The following is a 20393-nucleotide window of genomic DNA, read 5'->3' on the forward strand; positions in this document are numbered from 1 at the left end:
TACTATTAATAGCAATCCCCTTCAAACCCCAGTTAGTAATAGTTAATGATAACAGATTTTACTGTCGAATACAGAAAATTTGTGGAGAATGTGGGTATTTCTCCCCAATTTTGTCCAAGTTGATATATTTATATTGTGTACTGATATACTGTGTACAGCTTGTCAATGCTTTATATTGAGGTACAAAAGGAGAAGCGCCTGTAATTCCATAATATGAGACAAAACGCTATTAAACTGATTGTTTTGGTTCTTTTCCACTGCTCCCGCAGTTCCCTGTCTGTCCAGCAGGTGTCAGTATAAAGCTGAATGTTGTTTGCGATCCTTCAAGAGACGGTGAGAGAAGAAGCAGCTTCGGCTGTTGTGTTGTTGTTGTGTGTCTCAGAGGAAGCATTTCATCTCCTGCAGCAACAATGACTTCAGTTCAGGCTTTGAGACAATTTATCAACGAGAGGCTAAATGCTGCTGCTGTGGAAATCTTCACTGTATTTGAACAAACAATCGTTCGGTACGAGGAGAAGATTGAAAGTCAGCACAGAATGCTGGATATCAGCTTGGAGCCTCAAACCAGTTTACACAGAACAGGTAATGGGAAAGTCTGAATGAACACATGAATCTGACTCGTGAAGGATCTCCGTCGTAATGGCTGTATTTTGTTCATCCACCTCTTCCTTCCATTCACTATTTTGAACGTGTTTTGCATCTATTGCACTATAGGTTGTCTACATTGTGATAAAATCTCTCACAGCAACAGGTTTAATGAGGCAAACTATCTTAGTGGTTGGATCACATGGGTTTTATCTGCAGTTAGTTTGATGTGCAGTGTCTGTTACCTCTTAAGTGGCTCTGTTGTGTTTGTATTGTGAGAGATGAGAAAAAGCTGGTTCAGATTCAGAGTTGGTTCTTTGTCTTTTATTCAGGTTAGGTCATCTCGGAGTTGTGGGCTTTTTTACAAGCACGATGGAGACGTCAACATCACAAAAATCCTCATACAGACACTCTGAAATCTTATAGAAAGCCTGACTACAAGAGTTAAAGCCATCTTAGCTCCAAACGGTAGCTCCACATCATATAAAATCTGAAAAGTCACTCATGTACAAATGCTTATGAAGGCAGGCAAGTGAACATTTTTGGCCATGTCGTGTAAGTGAATCTGCCACCTATCAAAACATGATCCAAACATGTAACTGCTGATCAGCTAATGGTAGGCTTCAAGCAAAACTGGAACGATTATTTATTTATGAAATTTGGCTGAGAGTTTTCAATTTCACTGCCTAAGTGACAGTTCTTTTTTTAAAGTAGAGCTGTAAAAGTAACCCGAATTAACCTTTTATCTTGTACTTTTTTGTTCCTCCAGATCCCCCACAGCATCATGGTTGTAGAGAAGAGCAGCCGTTTAAACAGAAAACAATCTACTGTCTAGAGCAGGAAGAACCAGAACCTCCACAGATCAGAGAGGAAGAAGCAGAATCAGGAGTTCTACAGTTTGGAGAGGAGCAAGAGGAACCAGATCTTTTACAGATCAAAGAGGAACCAGAAGACTCAGGTCTTATACAGTTTAAAGAGGACTGGGACGAACCACAGACTCCACAAATCAAGGAGGAACAAGAAGAACCAGGAGTTATACAATTTAAAGAGGACTGGGAGTATCCAAAAATGACACAGATCAAAGAGGAACCAGAAGAAACAGAACTTTCAGAGTTTCAAGAAGACCAGGAGGAACCAGAACCTTTACAGATCAACGAAAACAGGGGACTTGGTGTCAGCCAGGAGGGAGAGCGGTTTATACTGAGGTTTGAAAGTGACACTGTAAGGGTAACTTGTACTGAGGAGCAAAATTACCAGAGTGAACCAGAAGAAGGACCAGACACCGAGCAGCTCCTCTCTCATGACTCTGTCCACCATCTGAAAAAGTATATCGACTCGGAATCAGCTGTAAAGGCAAACATGAAAAAGACAAGCATATTTCCCAGTGACCATGTGGACAGTGAAACGCTTCTTTTAGAGGAAACACGAGATGAAAATGTTCTTAAAAAACCTAATTTATGTCAGAACCTAAGAACTGTGACTGACAAAAAGAAAATAAGTTGTGAAATCTGTAGGAAAAATTACAGTCGACAGGACGCTTTGTTGCGCCACATGAGAAGTCACACAGGTGAGAAACCGTACACTTGTGAAACATGTGGGAAAAGTTTCAGTGTGCACAGTATTTTGTTGGTCCATATAAGAACTCACACGGGTGAGAAGCCGTATTCTTGTAAATCATGTGGCAAAACTTTCAATGACCATGGTAATTTGTTGCGCCACTTGAGAACTCACACAGGTGAGAAGCCGTATTCTTGTGAAACATGTGGGAAAAGTTTCAGCGTGCACAGTCATTTGTTGGTCCACATGAGAATTCACACAGGTGAGAAGCCGTACTCTTGTGAAACATGCGGGAAAGGTTTTGTTGTCCACAGTCATTTGATGGTCCACATGAGAATTCACACAGGTGAGAAACCGTATTCTTGTAAAACATGTGGGAAAAGTTTCAGTGTGCACAGTAATTTGCTGCGCCACATGAAAACTCACAGGTGTGAGGCCTCACACTAGTGAAGCTTACAGTTGTAGTGTCAGTCAACATGGTTCAATGCCTCGCCACATGAGGATTCACAAAGAAATGAAATCCTGAAAGACTGTATGAGATCTCCTTCAGGAAGTCAAGCTTGAACCCAGAATCACAAAGTATCATGTAGTTTTGAAGGAAGCATTACTGAGTGAAACACTGTTAAGCAGAGTCCCAATATGCTGTACATTTTATAATGTGTGGGGTTTTTTTTACGTTTTCATGCTTGTTATTTAATTGTAACTTGGTGTTGTCACTATCTTGTCCTGTGGTCCATGGGAAAAGACCCTGTAATGTCAATGGGGCTCACCTGGTTAAATAAATGTTCATTTGGAAAAAAGTTCCCTTGGGGAGATTTTATGTGGCGTTTGATGAGCTTGGCTGTAGACTGGAAGGACCTGCAGAGGGTCATGAACACAACCCACAAAATTATCGGCTGCCCTCTGCCCTGCTTGGAGAACATTTTTTCCAGCTTCAGATGCCTGAGGACCACTGCCATCCTGAAAGAGCCCTCCCACCCTGCTCATCAGCTGATTTCACAGATAACTTTCAGGAAGCATCCCGATCATTAATGTTTGTTGTGTTTTCCCTGTCAATTTCCATTCTTCAGTTTGATATTTTTTCTGATGTGCAAAGATACAATATCTCAATTATGCAATGCAAATGGAGATATAAACGCCATTTCTTTTTGTTAATTTCCATTCTTCTATGCTTACATCAGTCACTTCACTTATCCCTGTACATTAATATTACATATCTGACTTCATTCTGCTGTACCGATATTTTAACTTCTATTCAACTTATTCTGTGTTCTTTTCTGTGTGGAGTGATGTTCCAAGAATCACAAGGGGGCCTGAAGCTCCCCTAAAATAGGGAACCTTCAGGGGGACTCAGTTTCTAACTGGAATGCTGATTTGTTGGCAGTCTCAGAATTATTCCTGGCATCTTTCTGGATAATTTGCAGCTGATCATAAATCTAGCATATAAAAAAAATTTAAAAAAATGTAAGTGCCACAGATGATGATTAAGTTGCTAATGTTAAAATAAATAGGGCAGGCCATTCATGACAGCCCCAACTATGAAGAAAGATGCTTGCAATAACCTGCAGTTCCCCCTCTTGTCCAGCAGGTGGCAGTGTAAAGCTGGACGCTGTTTGTGATCCTCCAGCAGAAGAAGGAGAGAAGAAGCAGCTTCGGCTCCTGTGTTGTTTCATCTTTTAGAGAAAACATTTCACCTCATGCTGCAAGAATGGCTTCAGTTCAGGCTTTGAGAGAGTTTATCAGCGAGAGGCTGAATGCTGCTGCTGTGGAAATCTTCACCGTGTTTGAACAGACTATCGTTCGGTACGAGGAGAAGATTGAAAGTCAGCACAGATTGCTTCAAATCAACTGGAATCCTCAAATCAAGTTACACAGAGCAGGTACAGGGGAAATGTGAATGAACACATGAATCTGACTCGTACAGGATCTCCACCGTTGAAGCTGTTTTCTTCATCCTCCGCAGACAGAAACGGGATTTGTGTCTTTGATAGGAAACTTGCATTTAGCTTAGACTTTGACTTTTTTGTGCAATTCTAAGTTTTGATCAACACCCAGTTTCATTTGAGGTCGGAAACGCTGGAAAAACGTCGAGACTCAATTAATTTCCAATGATTCAAACACGGTTGAAATAATAATTGGATATTCATAAACAATCAATCAAACAAACAAGGCGACATATGTATTTCCTGACTGTTTTAAGTGTCAGAGAGTCCTCTGCAGAGAAAACATTTCATGTGATTCTGGTACTTTTCCACAGAGCAGGCCTGAACTACCAGCCTGTGAACCTTCTGTCTTAACAGCCTTTTCTTATGACACTTGTACTTATTTCCAGGAGTGTCTCAGACTGTAGGGAGCAGCAACAGGCTTAATGAAGCAAATTATCTCAATGGGTTGAGAACATCGTTTTTACTGTTTCTGCAGTACAGATTTGAAATTGAATTATTGATGTTGTGAAAGTTTTTTTTTTTTTTTTTAGTTTTTAATATATATATTTTTTAAGTTTTCACAATATCAGCTCGTTCGCCACAAACATGTATAAAAGTTTCTCCAAGTATGGGAAGATATATTTCTTTCTTGACTGGAGTCTTAGTTGTTACAGCTAAAATAAATTAATATGTCACCTATAGAAAGTTAATCCAAGAGCTGTTCACGTACCTTCTCTACATTGTTTATGAAATTTGAATGAAAGTTTTCAATTTCACTGCTTTAGTCTCAGTTTGTTTGTTTTTTAAGATGTACCTGCTGAAGTAATCTAACTCATCCTTTACCTTGTACCTTCTTTGTCCCTCCAGAGCTTCCACAGCAAAATGCCTGCAGGAAGGAGCAGCGCTTTCAGCAGGAAACAAACTACACTCTGGAGAGGGAAGAACCAGAACCTCCACAGATCAGAGAGGAACAAGAAGAACCAGGAGTTCTACAGTTTACAGCGGATCAAGAGGAACCAGAATCTTTACAGATCAAAGAGGAACCAGAAGAGCCAGGACTCCTACAGTTTAGAGAGGAACAGGAGGAATTGAATCTTTCACAGATTGAAGAACTCAGTGACAACCAGGAGGGAGAGTGGCTCATGTGGAAGTTTGAAAGTGATAAATTTAGTGTGCCTACTGTTACGGAGCAAAGTGACATTACTGAGCCAGTTGAAGCACCGAACACTGAGCAGTTCCTGTCACACCACTCTGATTTCCATCTGAAAAAACATATAGACTCAGAATCAACTGTGAATGCAGAGCTGGAAGAAAGCAGCACATTTCATAGTGACCATATGGAAAACATTCCTGTGTCAGAGAAACAGGCTGAAGGTGATTCGTTTCCCTGTGAGGAAACATGTGGTGAAAATGTTGGCAAAAAACAAGAAAACTTATGTCAGAATTTGAGAAGACCTCATCACAACATCAATACTTCCTCAGGAGAGCACAGAGTCAACGAGCACAGTGAGTTTCAGTGTGTTCACGGAGAAAGAATAAGAGAAAAATGAGAAATTACAGTAGTGACCGGTTACTGTGTGTCTATTGTGAAAAAAGATTTAAAATCTTTAAATCTTTCCTACAATACAGGCAATGTTATTGATCAAACTTTTGCCTGCTTACTGTTGAAGAGCTACATGTTGCTGAATATGTGCTGATAGAGTAATGTTCTAAATTCCATCAAGATTTACCTTTCTCCTGTTGTTACAGACACGGCAACGCGCAATATGAAGAAATGCCGGGCCTGCCACGAGAAAATCCATGTGGCCTATAAGAAATGTCCGAAGTGCAAGGCTGCGCAGCCGCACAAAGAAAGACTCCTGAAAGCAAGAAAAAGATTTGAAGAAAAAGAAATCGAATGGAAAGACAAAGTCAAGATGAATCACAATGCTACACACGTGCTGGACTCCTGCTTCTTAATGGTAAAAAGAAAAGCACTCCATACCATATGTTTCAAATGCATTGGAGGATTATGATGTTCTTTTTTGATTTTAATCATTCTGCATTGTTAAACCCAGACTTGCCTTTACCTCTTCAGCTGGACCGAATTGCTGCTCTTGGTCACTTTCCTATTTTGCTCCTGGGAAAGAAAAAGAAGACGACATACACTACTGATATCATCACGAGCTTAAAGATGAAGCTGGATGACGGCTTGCAGGCGAGCATAAAAAGCATGTATGCACGAGTGTTACAGCGTGAGTGTTTCACTGATTGATGAGTTATTTGAAGGATACAGAGAAATGCCATGAATATATTTTTTTAATTGATATGCTGCTTGAATATTTCTTAAATGGACTCAATTTTGCTTGCTTGCACAGTTCTAATTGTCTGTGCTTGTTCTTCACAGTGCATTTCAGCAGGTTTCCTCAGCCAACGGCAGGCAACAGCAGAGAGGAGGGCAGGACTGATCACGGTAAAATATGAACATATTTTTCCATTTTAAACTGGTAATCTAATCTACAGTATGAAGTAATCATAATTTTCAATAAGCTGGTGACTGACACTTTTATTCATTTATTGGAAACAAATGTTGAGATTTCTGACTGACCAGTCAGCACTTGGAAAATCAGTTACTTCTGCCATGCTGTCCTCAGTGCAGTGATCCTTCACAGACCACGTCACATTGTCAGGTGTTTGCTTCCATTTCAGCTTTCGTTTTCTTTGAACCTCCATTTGAATCTGTGTTGGATCTGAATCCTGTGCCTCCAAATGGTCCAGATGTCTTTGAAGCAGTAGATGAGGGGACTGGCAACACGGAGGGACTGGCAGATCACGGTACTTACTCATTTTGACAGTAGTCCAAAGGTTGCAGTATTGGAGTAGTTTGACTTGCAATACTATTTTAAAATGTGACTGGTCAAGTTAAATTTCCTGTTGTGTCTCTGATTATGTGCAGAATCTATCATTCGGGATTGTGAAATGGTTGAAGAGACAGATCCAGAAAGAACAGTTGTTAAAGAAGCTGGAAATGGTATGTATGATATATACATAAAGATTTCCCAATATTTTAAAGGAATTGTTGCATAATTGTATATTTTTAAAAATTGTATAATAATTGTATATTTGACCGACAGGAGATAAAAGCATGTACTTGCACCTCTGTACTGGCCTGAGAGAGAAACGGGCGGACTCTGGCTATATTCTTAAGATGATAAAAAGCAATCTTCAATATATTTTCAACATGAGGGATAAAATTCAGCTCAGAGTCAAAAATCACGACCAGGTTCTTTACAGATTGTGCTGGTTTAAAATATTGTAGTTCTGGTAAAAGTCTCTCTCTCTTGCCTTTGGGACCAATAACTAAAACCTCAGTCTTGTCCTGGTTGAGCTGTAGGAAATTCACTACCATCCATGAATTGATGTCTGAAATACAGTTAACAGGGTTTCTATAGGCCCTGAGTCATCAGGAGACACGGCGATGTACAGCTGAGTATCATCAGCGTAACAATGGAAACTGATACCGTGTCTCCTGACGACGTCCCCAAGAGGAAGCATGTAGAGATCCAAAAGAATGGAACCCAGAATTGAGCCTTGGGGAACCCCACACCTAATTGCATGGGCTCCTGAGAACATGTATCCATACTTACATAAAAACATCGATCTGTGAGACAAGAACTGAACCAGTTAAGAGCAGTTCCAGAGAGGCCCACCAGGTGTCTCAGCCTATTTACAGTGTTCCTCCATTGGTTTGGCTCATTTCTTGAAACTGAAATTACATTTTCAAAACAACATGGACAAATCTCCAAACTACCCTGTAACTGCTCACAACAGAATGGTATTTCTCATTCATATCATCACATTGGAAATGTCTTAGTACACATCTCAATGTCTCAGAAAATCTTTGCAAATGAATAAGCACAGTAAGGATAGGTTTAGTACAATTCCCAAGTGAATAGGTCATGTTGATCTAAAGTGATTGATTCTCAGTCTAATGGTTGTTCTCTCCACAACATATCTGCATAATTTCATTGTATCAGTCACCACCTGCAAAATCAGCTTTTCAACTGTCAAAATTAGTCAAAAACACACTTCAACACCATGAAGACCAGACATGGATGTGTTTGCATGAAGGTGAGGAGGACAGTCAGGAGGGTGAAGAGGGAGACCAGTTACGAAGTGAGCTTTGAAACTCCAGCTTCATTTACAGTACATTGGGCTACATACAATTTTCCTTTTTGTTTTTGTTTTTTGTTTGTTTGTTTTTTTGTTTTTTTGTTTTTATTTTACAGTACATTGAACTCCGATGGATGGAAGTTGCTCTGTGTGTGAATAAAAATTAAAACAGTTTCCTTGGAGGTATGAGAGCAGTGTGCGAATCAGAACTTGAAGGTTCTTCTTACTGTAAAATGCTTTTTGTCTTCATTTTTTTATACACAATATTTTCTGTTAGCTAAAAAACCCAAAGAAAAAAATAAAAACTATCATCGTAACCATTATGAATGAAGGACTGGGCTCAGACAGAAAGGTAGATGAGGAATATTTCAATGATCCTCTGCCCTTAATGATAAAACACCTAAACATTTTGACTGTCGGTGCTCACACAATGCCAAAAGGACAAAGCACTTTGAGGGCATTGACCATTTGTTTGAGAAAGAAATTTAGTTTTTCCACGAGTGAACTGTTTCGGAAGAGATCTGCTCTCTGACAGGTGAACCGTGGTGTGTTGCTGAACCGTCCAGGTTGTTTTTGACAAGAGAACCAAGAGAACTGAGAACGTCCAGTCTGTTTTGAGAAATGAGCCGAAGCTGTTGAGAAAGATCTTTACACTTTGGAGGCTCTGACTATTTATATGGGAAACAAAATGTAGCTTTGAAACATGTGTGAATAGTTTTGGGAGAGAGATGAGCTTTTGCAAGTGAACTATGGTGTTGAGCTGAACTGTAAGACCATTTTGCCACATGATCTTTGAGCTTTGAAAATGGAATTTCAGTTTGAAGAAATAAGCCAAACCAATGGAGAAAAACTGTAATAAACTGATGATCTGGCACTCAGGTCCAGCAGAAAAAACACTGAGTTTTTTATTATCTAAATTCCACCTGATGTCATTTAAAATGTTTAAAAGGGCGTCTTGGTATTGTGGTTCACTCTCAAACCAGATTGACGTCTTTCTAAGATATCGTTTCGAAATAAAACTAGTCATTGACATGGTTAAAACCAGATTTTTGACAATTTACGTAAAAGCGGTAAGTTGGATGCAGGTCTGTAATAACGGGGTCGAACCTGCTCTTCTTCAGAAGGGGCTTCACCACCGCTGTTTTCAAGGCAGTGGTAAAGACACCTGTCTGGAGAGAGCTATTCATGATATACTGTCCCTCAGAGAATCCGAAAAATGATTTTATAAGTGTTGTGGGACTGGGATCTAACAGGCAGGTTGTTCTCAAACCAAGAGCCCTTGCATCAAGCAGGTCAAAACTCTCCAGCGTTTCCTCAGGCATGGACAATGGTTCAGCTGTGTTCAGTGATAAAACCAGTTGGGGTAAACGAACGGTTGTCATTACTGTGGGCCATGGAGTGGTGAGTGGGCGGGGCTTACAGGCAGACAGTCACCTGGAGAGGATTAAACTCATTGTTGAATGTTACTCATTAAAACCGAGCTGCCCAGTGTGCTTGGATGAAGTCCGTGATGTTGGTTAAAAAGCAGGGCGGTTCCTGAAAGGGTTACAATTGTATCAGTGGCTGGTTACTTTGCATTAATGGTGAAAAACAGTTAAATATTGAAATTTTCCCTTCAACACAGGCTGTGTTATTGAACTTTCTCCTGTTGTTACAGACACGGCAACACGCAATATGAAGAAATGCCGGGCCTGCCACGAGAAAATCCATGTGGCCTGTAAGAAATGTCCGAAGTGCAAGGCTGCACAGCCGCACAAAGAAAGACTCCTGAAAGCAAGAAAAAGATTTGAAGCAAAAGAAATCGAATGGAAAGACAAAGTCAAGATGAATTGCAATGCTACACAGGTGTTGGACTCCTGCTTCATCATGGTAAAAAGAAAAGCACACCATATATGTTTTAAATGCACTGGAGGAGTAGATTATGATCTTTATGATTTTAATTATTCTGCATTGTTAAACCCAGACTTGCCTTTACCTCTTCAGCTGGACCGAATTGCTGCTCTTGGTCACTTTCCTGTTTTGGTCCTGGCCAAGAAAAGGAAGACAAAATACATTCCGTATGTCTTCACGAGCTTGAAGATGAAGCTGGATGACGGCTTGCAGGCCAGCATAAAAAGCATGTATGCACGAGTGTTACAGCGTGAGTGTTTCACTGATTGATGAGTTATTTGAAGGATACAGAGAAATTCCATTAATATATTTTTTTAATTGATATGCTGCTTGAATATTTCTTAAATGGAATCAATTTTGCTTGCTTGCACAGTTCTAATTGTCTGTGCTTGTTCTTCACAGTGCATTTCAGCAGGTTTCCTCAGCCAACCCAGCCTCCTCAGCCAACGGCAGGCAAAAGCAGAGAGGAGGGCAGGACTGATCACGGTAAAATATGAACACATTTTTAAATTCTAAACTGGCAAATTATTCTACAAAATGAAGTAATCGTTATATTTAACTGGCGACTGACTTAATGTTTATCCACAAACATGAATTCCTCACAGACGGAAATGTTCAGGTGTTTACACTGATTTCAGCTTTCATTTTCTTTGAAGGTCCAACTGAAGAAAGATTGGTGGTGCTGGATCTGTGTCCTGTGCCTCCAAATGCTCCAGATGTGTTTGATGAGGGGACTGGCGACGCAGAGGGACTGGCAGATCATGGTACTTACTCATTTTGACAGTAGTCTAACGGTTACAGTATCTGTCCAGAGCAGGGTAGGGTTCTGCCATCACAACGGCTCCGGAAAGGAAAGGAAAGGAACTCGTGGCTGCAGGTGCAGAGGAATCCACGGCAGATCCAGGAACTGGGCTCAGGTCTTCACCAGCTGCACATTCTTTATCCTGCGACAGGGTCATGAAACGTCTGGAGAGGGAAGGTGGAGGCGAAATAGCTGTGATGTAGGAGTATCTACTACTTCTACCTAGCTTTAGCTAAATGACCTACCAGCAGTATGAGTTATCTAGTTTGAGAAGGACAGTGTCCTCTGCCCAGGCTGCCACAAGGCACCGTGTCTCTTCAGGTCTCGAGGCAGGACGTCCATGTTTTTTTCCACGGTTTCTCTGGAAAGTTGAAAAGACTGTATAACTCTGACCAGCGCGTTCTCTCCAATGACAACTCACTGCACACTGATGGCAGTGTATGCATTATATATGACATTATTTCCTGCCACTGTTCCTGAACTCATTAGCACAACATGAAGGTTAACATTACAAATCTTCAGGAAGTGGCTTCATTGAAAGCACTTTGGTGCCTGTTCACACTTGTCTTTAGGACTCAACGTGTGATCAGAAAACCTAAAAGACACATTAATGTCCGGAGAAAAAAAGATCCCTCTGACAGTAAATTGACAGATTGGGGCCTATTGTAAAGTCAAAGAAAATATGCTGTTAAAGACAAATGAATGCCACACGATGAATCTACCAGAATTTGGCCATTTAGCAAAACAAAAACCGAATGCTGAAGTTCACTGGAGTGATAACGTCTTGAATGTTACTGTTGTACATGTAGGAATTTTATAGCTCTCCATGCGTAGTTTGTTTTTATGTCATATGTGTGGTAGCTGACGCCATAAAGAAAACTCAAAGCCAACGATAACCTGAGGAATGCGTTGTATTACAGGTGCTTCTGCCGCGGCGTCCCTGGAGAACATGGTAAATGTCAAATCATTTCCTGGACTAATTCAGTGGTGAGAGGAAAGACTTGGTCAGACGTCAACACTGGTGATCTAAAGTAAAAGCAGGGTGTTGCACAGACGGATTATAGACTGCAGGGTGTTATATAAGGCCTCCTAATAGTTTTCTCATCTCAATTTTATGATATGCAGCAGCTGACTTTTACAAGTTTGTTTTGTAATAAATGCATTCTTCCCTATGTATATAAAAGGCCCAGAAAGTTGTATTACACTAGACTAGAGCAAGGACACCTTCAAGCCATGCAATGAAATTAATTTCACATATTGCATAAAAGTGTGAATGCAAAGACAGAACCGTAGGATGGAGGCAAGCCTTTGTCACTTCAGTTGTAACGAGGAACTTGTAGCATGGCAGCACAGGGTTGTTTCTCCACCCACCTTCAGTTTTGATCATCTGACAATGTCAAAATGTTGCTGGTATATTTTTTTTGCATAATTGTGTTATTTCCATATTGTTCAAGTGCTTTGATAAATTTTCTTCTGATACCCATCTGCGATGCTCAGCTGTTATAAGAACTCTTTAATAATTACATGACTATACCAGAGTATGAACAGTATATTGAATTTTTCTTAACTGCCTTATTTTCATCTCTTTCAAAGCAGTGGTATTAAGTGGCAGAATTCTCAGGAATCCCTGTCCTGCCTTGGGAGCTCAGCAGGTGAGGTAAATACACATAATAATGGAAATAAGCACCACAAAAGTATTAAATGTCTGTCAAGTCAGTTGAGTTTTTCTGCTGCTCCGGACTTGAACGGAGCGTTCTGTAATGATCTTACGGTTTCTTTTTAGTGAATTTTTTACTTGGACTTTATCAACATCTTAAATGAGGATTACTTTTCGTTTAAATCTACTAACAAACACAAACATTGCAATTTAATGGGAAAGAGAACACATTAAACTTAAAGCCCACATTCAAAGCTGGAATGTCCCAGGCGCTCCTGAATGCAACAAACATTTCTCCTTTCGGCCAGAGGAGATATTTATTCAACCAAGTTCTGCAGTTCTTACCAGCTATGAATGCAGGTCGAAGAGTCCTTTTGCACAGGTTAATTCCAGAGAAGAATATTTAAATAGATAATATCTACAAATATGTGTCACATTTTTGAAACACCAATAGTCTACCGTAATTTGGTTACTCTCAGAGCTGTTGCACAAAGCAAGTTCAACATAGCCAGGCTTACTATCGGCTTCAGACTGTGTGTGAGTCACAGAAAGGGGCCTTTAAGCACTAAAAGATCCTGTCTGGTACCACTGCTTCAGTCAACAGGATGTTATGATATAGAGCTGTGAGAATCATGAAAAAGGATGACGGTCAAAGTATTATTAAGCATCGTTTGAGGTACCAGAATGCATTTGGAAAACTGTAAATGCTGCTGTTTATTTCTAACTGGAGGCTGCACATGAAAGCTATTAAACTTATGTATTGGCACATTATATACACTTTGTTACGAGGAGGTGTGATAATTAATTAAATCACTTTTTGTTCAAATTAAAATTACATTTCTGGAATTTATGTAAATATTCTGATTAACAACAACACTTTTTGCATTAAATCAAGATTTAACAGAAACATATCTACTGTATGTGATGTCTGCATCATAAATCCACTTTGGGTTTCTTCAACAGTGAAATGTTTATAATGTGACAAACTGATTGCTTGTTTTAATTCAGCAGGTTTAGTTACATACAGCTCATCAGGTTTGCAGAAAAAGCATCAGTTCCAGATCCTCAGCTGAGAATCTTTGTTGAAAATCTTCAGGAAACCCTTTTGCAATTTACTGGTCAGGAATATTAATCGGACAAAAACAGCATCATCTCAAACTGTAAACAAACTGTCCTGAAATATTACCACAACAGATGCATTCACCAAAAACACTCTTATAATATGTAAGTTCTTTTCACACGTGGTTCTAAAGGGAAGCTTGCTGTGCTTGTGCACCATGACCAGCACCTGGAGACAAGATGAAATCATTACTTGTTTCATTAACGCCGCTGCAATAATATTTACCTCGACATCCCTTCATACTGTCAGACATTACACAATACAGGTGCATCTACGTTGAACCACTCTGTTTCTGCCAGGATATAGAAGGACTGAAAACATGGATACAAACCAGGATATTGATCAATACTTTTATACACAGGAAGCTTTTGGTGGATCCCACTGCGCTACAGGAGGAGGAGGAGGAGAATGAAGAGGTCCTTGAGTGTCTCTGAGCGTGACTGAAATGTTCTGTGCCGGTTTGTTGTTCTGTTCTTTGTGCCTGGTTCTGTTAAATTAAAATGCCACTGATCACAATCCTATTTTTGTCTTTCTTTTAGAGCTTTGTGTTCAGTAATTAAGTAAGGCCATGAACTATGCAAAGAGCATCCTCACAGCATCAGAGATGGAAAGCTGAGTATGTCCAGGCATACTGGTCAAGTAAAATAATAGCAATAACTGGTTATTATAATGAGTGACTTTTAGTTTGTTTTACAAGCAATTTTCTTCTCATGAATTATTTTATTTTCATGCCATTTTATATTAACGCAGGTTCACTTGGAAAGCACTTCCCATTCAAGTGGTTATTATGAAGGCACAGGTCACTTACATCAAACGCACTTATATTCAGACACTACATCTCCTTTTCTCAGGATTGATTTTTTTTTCTCCAACAGTTTCTGTACAGATTATGAACATTATATGAACACAACTTGCAGACACTTCAAACCTATGAATGAACTGAAAAGATCAAAACTGTTTTCCAACAGCTCCACTTGTAACATTTACATCACACTTGTTTCAATTTTTCCTTTTTTTCTTTCCCCAAGACACACAATTGTTTGACATGAGCTAAATTAGCTCTGATAACAGGACGCAAAATCAGTCGGTCAGTCCAGAAAACATCTTGGCACTCGAACACGTCTTCCACAGCTTTTTCTTCTCACAGGACTGCCTGTGGACACAGTGAGTCGGTCAGGTGCTCAGACTCACAGTCTTCTGCTTTATTCTTCAAATCAGTCACACTACTGCCAGTAAACTGGTCAGATTCAACATTAAGGTAGTTTTATCCATATTGGTCAAAACTGTTCCAACGTGTTATATGTGCTGCAAACAGGCAAACCAAATTTAATGAGGACGTCAGAGACACTTAAAAACTTCTTCAAATTTTCATTAAAGAACTACTTTGTGGATAATCTTTACATTCTGTGTCAATTTCTAATTTTGATGCCAATTGATTGGTTATGATTTTCAAAGTTATTCCTGACAGCTGATCATAAATTCCAGGTGTTATCTGTCATATAAAATACTTGATAACATTTCTGTCCCACAGATGATGACAGTTGCTTGTTGGAAAATAAACAAAGCAGCCCATTGATGGCAGCACCTACTGAGTGAACATGCTTGGAATAACCTGCAGTTCGCCCTCTTGTCCAGCAGGTGTCAGGGTGAAGCTGGACACGTTGTTTGCGATCCTCCAGCAGAAGGAGGAGAGAAGAAGCAGCTTCGGATGCTGCTGTGTTGTTTCATCTTTCAGAGAAAACATTTCACCTCATGCTGCAAGAATGACTTCAGTTTCAGCTTTGAGAGAGTTTATCAGCGAGAGGCTGAATGCTGCTGCTGTGGAAATCTTCACCGTGTTTGAACAGACTATCGTTCGGTACGAGGAGAAGATTGAGAGTCAGCACAGATTGCTGCAAATCAACTGGAATCCTCAAATCAAGTTACACAGAGCAGGTACTGGGAAGATGTGAATGAACACATGAATCTGACTCGTACAGGATCTCCGCCGTTAGAGCTGTTTTCTTCATCCTTTGCAGACAGAAACCGGATTTGTGTCTCTGTTGGGGAAACTTGCATCAAGCTCAGACTTTGAATTTTGTGTGCATTTTCAGGTTTTGATAAACACAGTTTTATTTTAGGTCGGAAACGCTGGAAAAAAGGCGAGACTCACCTCAGTCTAGATGTTTAAATAATGTATAATTATTCAAACACGGTTAAAATAATAATTGGATATTCATAAACAAACAAACATGGTAACATCTGTATTTCCTGACTGTTTTGAGAGTCAGAACCAGAGTCCTCTGCAGAGAAAACATGTCATGTGATTCTGTAACTCTGAAATAAATGTCCTGAAAATGAAGCCTGCTGACCTTCATTCCAAATCTGACTGACTGAACTCTATTTACCACTGAGAAACTCTATATTTTTCCACAGACCAGGCCTGAGCTACCAGTCTGTGAACTCTCTGACCTTCATACTGGTCTGACAGCCTTTTCTTATGGCACTTTACTTATTTACAGGAGTTTGTTAAGACTGTGGGGAGCAGCAACAGTCTTTTTTTAATCAGTGCATTATCAGAACTCTGGCCTTCATTCACTACAAGTATAACAGAATTGTAATAACTGGGGATTTTAACTTACACGTTGATAATCCCTCAGAGCCAATGTCCAGAGAATTATAAAGCTTTTGAGCTGTTTAGATTTTAACCAACTCAGCCGAAGTGGCTGCAGGTTCTATAGAGATTTTACAGAGCAGCCCTGCTGTGATTTTACCTGCACCCTGTGATTTTATCGTTGATGATTTTAACAGTTGACTGAAGTCCAGCCTGGACTCAGTAGCTCCACTTTTAATAAAACAATCAAAAGACAACCCGAACCCCCATGGAGAAACAAAAAAGATCAAATCAACAAATGGAAAAGAAACTGCAGGAGTGCTGAAAGGAGGTGGACGAAATTGAAGCTGACTGTGCGCCTTAATGTCAACAACTCAGAATTTACAATAATGTAGTAAAACAGGCACAAACTTTCAATTTCTCTCAACTGGTCTCAGCTCATTAAAACAACCCCCGGTTCCTCTTCTCCACCATCAATATTTTATCGGCCTTGCTCCTTCTTATTTAGCTTATCTGTGTTTACCATATCGACCATTGTGGGCCCTGAGGTCCTCTGGCAGCGGCCTACTACTGTGTGTCCCAAAAGCCAGAATCAAGACCCACAGTGACGCGACCTTTCGCCACTACGGCCCCCGCCTGTGGAACAGCCTGCTGGAGAACCTCAGGACCGCAGATACTGTCGATATTTTTAAAGGAAGGCTAAAAACACACCTTTTTAATCAGGCTTTTAACAGACCTTTTACATTTCTGTACTATCATTATTTCTTACCGGGGCGGCCTGGTCCCGGCGGGACCCAGTTTATTTTAAGCTGTAACTGTTGAAGTAATGTAACTCATCTTTTAACTTGTACTTTCTCTGTCCCTCCAGAGCTTCCTCAGCACAATGACTGCAGGGAGGATCAGCGCTTTCAGCACGAAACAAACTACTGTGGGGAGAGGGAAGAACCAGAACCTCCACAGATCAGAGGGGAACAAGAAGAACCAGGAGTTCTACAGTTTACAGCAGATCAAGGGGAACGAGAACCTTTACAGATCAAAGAGGAACCAGAAGAACCAGGACTCCTACAGTTTAAAGAGGAACAGGAGGAATTGAATCTTTCACAGATTGAGGAACTCAGTGACAGCCAGGAGGGAGAGTGGCTCAGGTGGAAGTTTGAGAGTGATAAATTTCGGGTACCGACTGTAACGGAGCAAAGTTACCTCAGTGAGCCAGTAGAAGTACGGGACACTGAGCAGTTTCTCTCCCATCGCTCTGACTTCCATCTGAAAAAACTCAGAATTGACTCAGAATCATCTGTAAAGGCAGAGCTGGAAAAAATCAGCACATTTCATAGCGGTCGTGTGGAGAACTTTCCCGTGTCAGAGAAACAGGCTGAATTTCACTGTGAGGAAACATGTGGTGAAAAACTGAACTTCTGTCAGAATGTGAGAATTGTCACTGACGAGAAGAAATTCAGTTGTGAAGTCTGTGGTAAGAATTTCAACCAAAAGGCGGCTCTGCTGGTCCACATGAGAATTCACACAGGTGAGAAACCATTCTCCTGTGAAATGTGTGGCAAAAGTTTCAACCAAAAGAACGCCATGTTGGTCCACAAGAGAACTCACACAGGCGAGAGGCCGTACACCTGTAAAGCCTGCGGGAAAGGCTTCCGTGCGCAGTGCTATTTGTCGGTCCACATGAGGATTCACACAGGCGAGAAGCCGTATGCTTGTGAAGTTTGCAGCAGATGTTTCAATCAGCGCACCAACTTGATGAATCACATGAGAACTCACACCGGCGAGAAGCCTTACTCCTGTGAAACGTGCGGGAAACGCTTCACCGTCCAGGGAAACCTGCTGGTCCACATGAGAACTCACACGCGCGAGAAGCCGTACATGTGTGAAACCTGCGGGAAGTGGTTCAGCAGTCGCAGTCACTTCTCGCACCACGTGAGAACTCACACGGGCTGGAAGCTGCATGGCTGTGAAATCTGCTGCAAGAATTTCAATCAGCAGAGTGATCTGAGGAATCACATGAGAATCCACACCAATGAAAAGCTGTAATCTGGTGAAACATGAAATTCAGGGCTTGGAGGCCACGCGTTTGTGCTAAACGGTCCCATTTGCATCATGAACCTTAAATAGCTCATTTCATTTTTGTGTCTGACGCTACTGCTTTTTTGTGTTTTGAAAAATGTGTTGAAAATGTTGCATGAGCAGATGTGAACAAAAAGCTCGAAATAAAACGCTTTGAGTCCAGTAGGGTGTTTTTTTAATTTAACACGAATGGCAGCGACTGAGGGTTTTGCATCTTGTTTTTTTTCTCCTTTTTGTAGAAAGAACAAAGCACAAGATGCTGGTGCATCACCTGAGAATGAGAGAAGTGGGATGCATTGACTGACAAGGTTTGATTCATTATAAATAGGTTCTGTGTGATTTTACTGCAAAACTGCAAGAGTTTTTTCAATCAATAGAACTTTATTTGCAGAGCAGCTTTCAGTGAATAAAATGTAATGCATAAAAAGGAAACCCTCCCCTCATAATACAGTAAAACACAAACACACTCTCTCAGAGTTAAAATCATGTCAAAACCTCATAAACACACAAAACATGTTTTATCCACACACACTGACTCACAAATTCAGTGGTTTGCAAATACAAAACAACATTCACAAACTACTGCATTTTGATTTGCAAATCAGAAAACAAACCTATAATAAAGGCCTAAAATGAAATAAAACAGCACCACCTGCTGTTTTACAATTCAAATTACAGGACATTTCTGAGAGTTGACTGCTGCCCCTAAATGTTTTTTTCCATTGAAGAAATGTTTCTTTGTATCTGTAAAACAAGTATTTATATATATAAATGAAATAAATAAGGAGCCAAGGACATCAATGTTGGTGGTCTGAGCTGTTTAGAGGAAAGTGTTTATCGTGATGATAGATAGACGACCATCATTTCCTCAAAATTGCCTTTTCAAAGCTATTTTTAAGCTGTTAAACTGATTACGGTGAAACATTCCCCTCTGCTTCTTTAAGGGCTTGGGACCTTCTAACTGAACAAAAAGTAAGAGATCTTACTTTTTGATGGAGTTAGGCAGCATTAGAATGTTTTTGGTTTTATTTTTTGGCATTTTAAAATGTTTTTTCGCAGGTTCTTTAAGAATAAGGCACAAGGACTATTTTTTTCCCGTAGTTCTTGTCTGCAAATTGAAGTAGCCATTCTTCATAAGACACGTTGGCTGTTTGCTGGCAAAACCAATTTCCGTAGTACTGTCTGTGCGTCTCCCTGGTTTTCTCCTGGCCACACAGCCGGCAGAACACCTTCTGCTTTATCCGGATGTATTTCTTGCCCACTTGGCCTGCTTCCTCTCTCTCACGCCTCCTCTTTTGGTGGGACTTGACGGCCGGCTGCTGTCCAGAAGGCGGCGTCTCTTGTCCTGAGGGGAGGATCTGGGGCAGAGGGGGCGGCGGCGTCGCTTGTCCAGACGGGAGAAGAGGGGAGACGGTAGGCAGGGGTGGCTGGCAGGCGGCCTGGCCGCTGGTGTTGGTTGGTAGGCAGGAAACAAATGGGTGTTCCTGCGGAGGGATCGGCATGGCGGTCGGTTGAGACGTGCAAGGTGCGGGCGGCGGAGGTGGTATGCCTTGCTCCAAGGTCTGCCCCTCTTGTCTTTTGGCCTTTTTGTCGTACCTGAAATGAGTATATGAACGATAAGCAACATGCAGACCTCTCCACAGTTTTACTGCACTGCCAAAGTCTTCTCTGACAGGGAATGAGGATATATTATACATAAAATATTCTCAATAAAAAAAACTGCCTGAAAAGGTCTATAATTATGTAAAATATTCTGTGTATAATTAATTAAATTCAATTTTCTTTGACAGTTATTTTACTTATTGGGAACTGTAGCAGGAATGTAGTGATATATCACAGAAGAACTGTGAGAGACAGTTTAAAAGAGAGATAATTGTAATCCTCACCACTGGAGGAGGGCGGTGTGGTTTATTTCCACCAGCTGGATGCTGGTGCCCTGCATGGCCCTGGCACTGTTGAGCACTTTCTGCCTGATGCTGCTGTAGGCCTGGCAGACGAGTGTCCAGCGCTGGACGGGGGGGCTGTTCTGGCACACA

At 40.7% G+C, this 20393-nt stretch overlaps 2 protein-coding genes across 4 annotated transcripts; both read left to right on the forward strand.

Moving 5' to 3' along the window:
- Positions 1 to 365: 365 nt before the first annotated feature.
- Positions 366 to 18324, forward strand: LOC115396400 (uncharacterized). Its single transcript, XM_030102274.1, has 13 exons — positions 366 to 582; positions 1355 to 2588; positions 3728 to 3730; positions 3823 to 4022; positions 5817 to 6028; positions 6145 to 6301; positions 6454 to 6519; positions 6756 to 6881; positions 9877 to 10088; positions 10203 to 10359; positions 10512 to 10595; positions 10766 to 10873; positions 17645 to 18324. Exons 1-13 carry the CDS (start codon positions 411 to 413, stop codon positions 18322 to 18324), a joined length of 3411 nt encoding a protein of 1136 aa, XP_029958134.1. The 5' UTR covers positions 366 to 410.
- Positions 3850 to 14189, forward strand: LOC115397479 (uncharacterized). 3 transcript variants are annotated; one of them, XR_003932473.1, is made up of 14 exons: positions 3850 to 4022; positions 4935 to 5573; positions 5817 to 6028; positions 6145 to 6301; positions 6454 to 6519; positions 6756 to 6881; positions 7003 to 7077; positions 9877 to 10088; positions 10203 to 10359; positions 10512 to 10595; positions 10766 to 10873; positions 11832 to 11863; positions 12505 to 12568; positions 14050 to 14189. XR_003932473.1 is itself a non-coding variant. In XM_030103831.1 (14 exons), exons 1-13 carry the CDS (start codon positions 3851 to 3853, stop codon positions 12514 to 12516), a joined length of 2052 nt encoding a protein of 683 aa, XP_029959691.1. In that variant the 5' UTR covers position 3850; the 3' UTR covers positions 12517 to 12563; positions 14050 to 14189. The 3 variants fall into 3 exon arrangements, 2 of the variants coding, with proteins under 2 accessions (XP_029959691.1, XP_029959690.1); XM_030103831.1 differs by having other exon boundaries at positions 12505 to 12563; XM_030103830.1 differs by lacking the exons at positions 12505 to 12568; positions 14050 to 14189 and having other exon boundaries at positions 11832 to 11974.
- Positions 18325 to 20393: the final 2069 nt, after the last annotated feature.

The sequence above is a fragment of the Salarias fasciatus genome, chromosome 11 (genome assembly GCF_902148845.1).
Source record: "Salarias fasciatus chromosome 11, fSalaFa1.1, whole genome shotgun sequence".
Taxonomy (NCBI): Eukaryota; Metazoa; Chordata; class Actinopteri; order Blenniiformes; family Blenniidae; genus Salarias; species Salarias fasciatus.

Bases quoted from the DNA above. Each gene is read 5' to 3' on its own strand.
- LOC115397479 (XM_030103830.1), top strand. From the start codon at position 3,851: ATGGCTTCAGTTCAGGCTTTGAGAGAGTTTATCAGCGAGAGGCTGAAT. The intron at 6,882-7,002 runs GTACTTACTCAT...GATTATGTGCAG, and splicing joins GGAGGGACTGGCAGATCACG to AATCTATCATTCGGGATTGT. The intron at 10,596-10,765 runs GTAAAATATGAA...TTTTCTTTGAAG, and splicing joins GGAGGGCAGGACTGATCACG to GTCCAACTGAAGAAAGATTG.
- LOC115396400 (XM_030102274.1), top strand. From the start codon at position 411: ATGACTTCAGTTCAGGCTTTGAGACAATTTATCAACGAGAGGCTAAAT. The intron at 6,302-6,453 runs GTGAGTGTTTCA...TGTTCTTCACAG, and splicing joins GTATGCACGAGTGTTACAGC to TGCATTTCAGCAGGTTTCCT. The intron at 6,520-6,755 runs GTAAAATATGAA...CTTCCATTTCAG, and splicing joins GGAGGGCAGGACTGATCACG to CTTTCGTTTTCTTTGAACCT.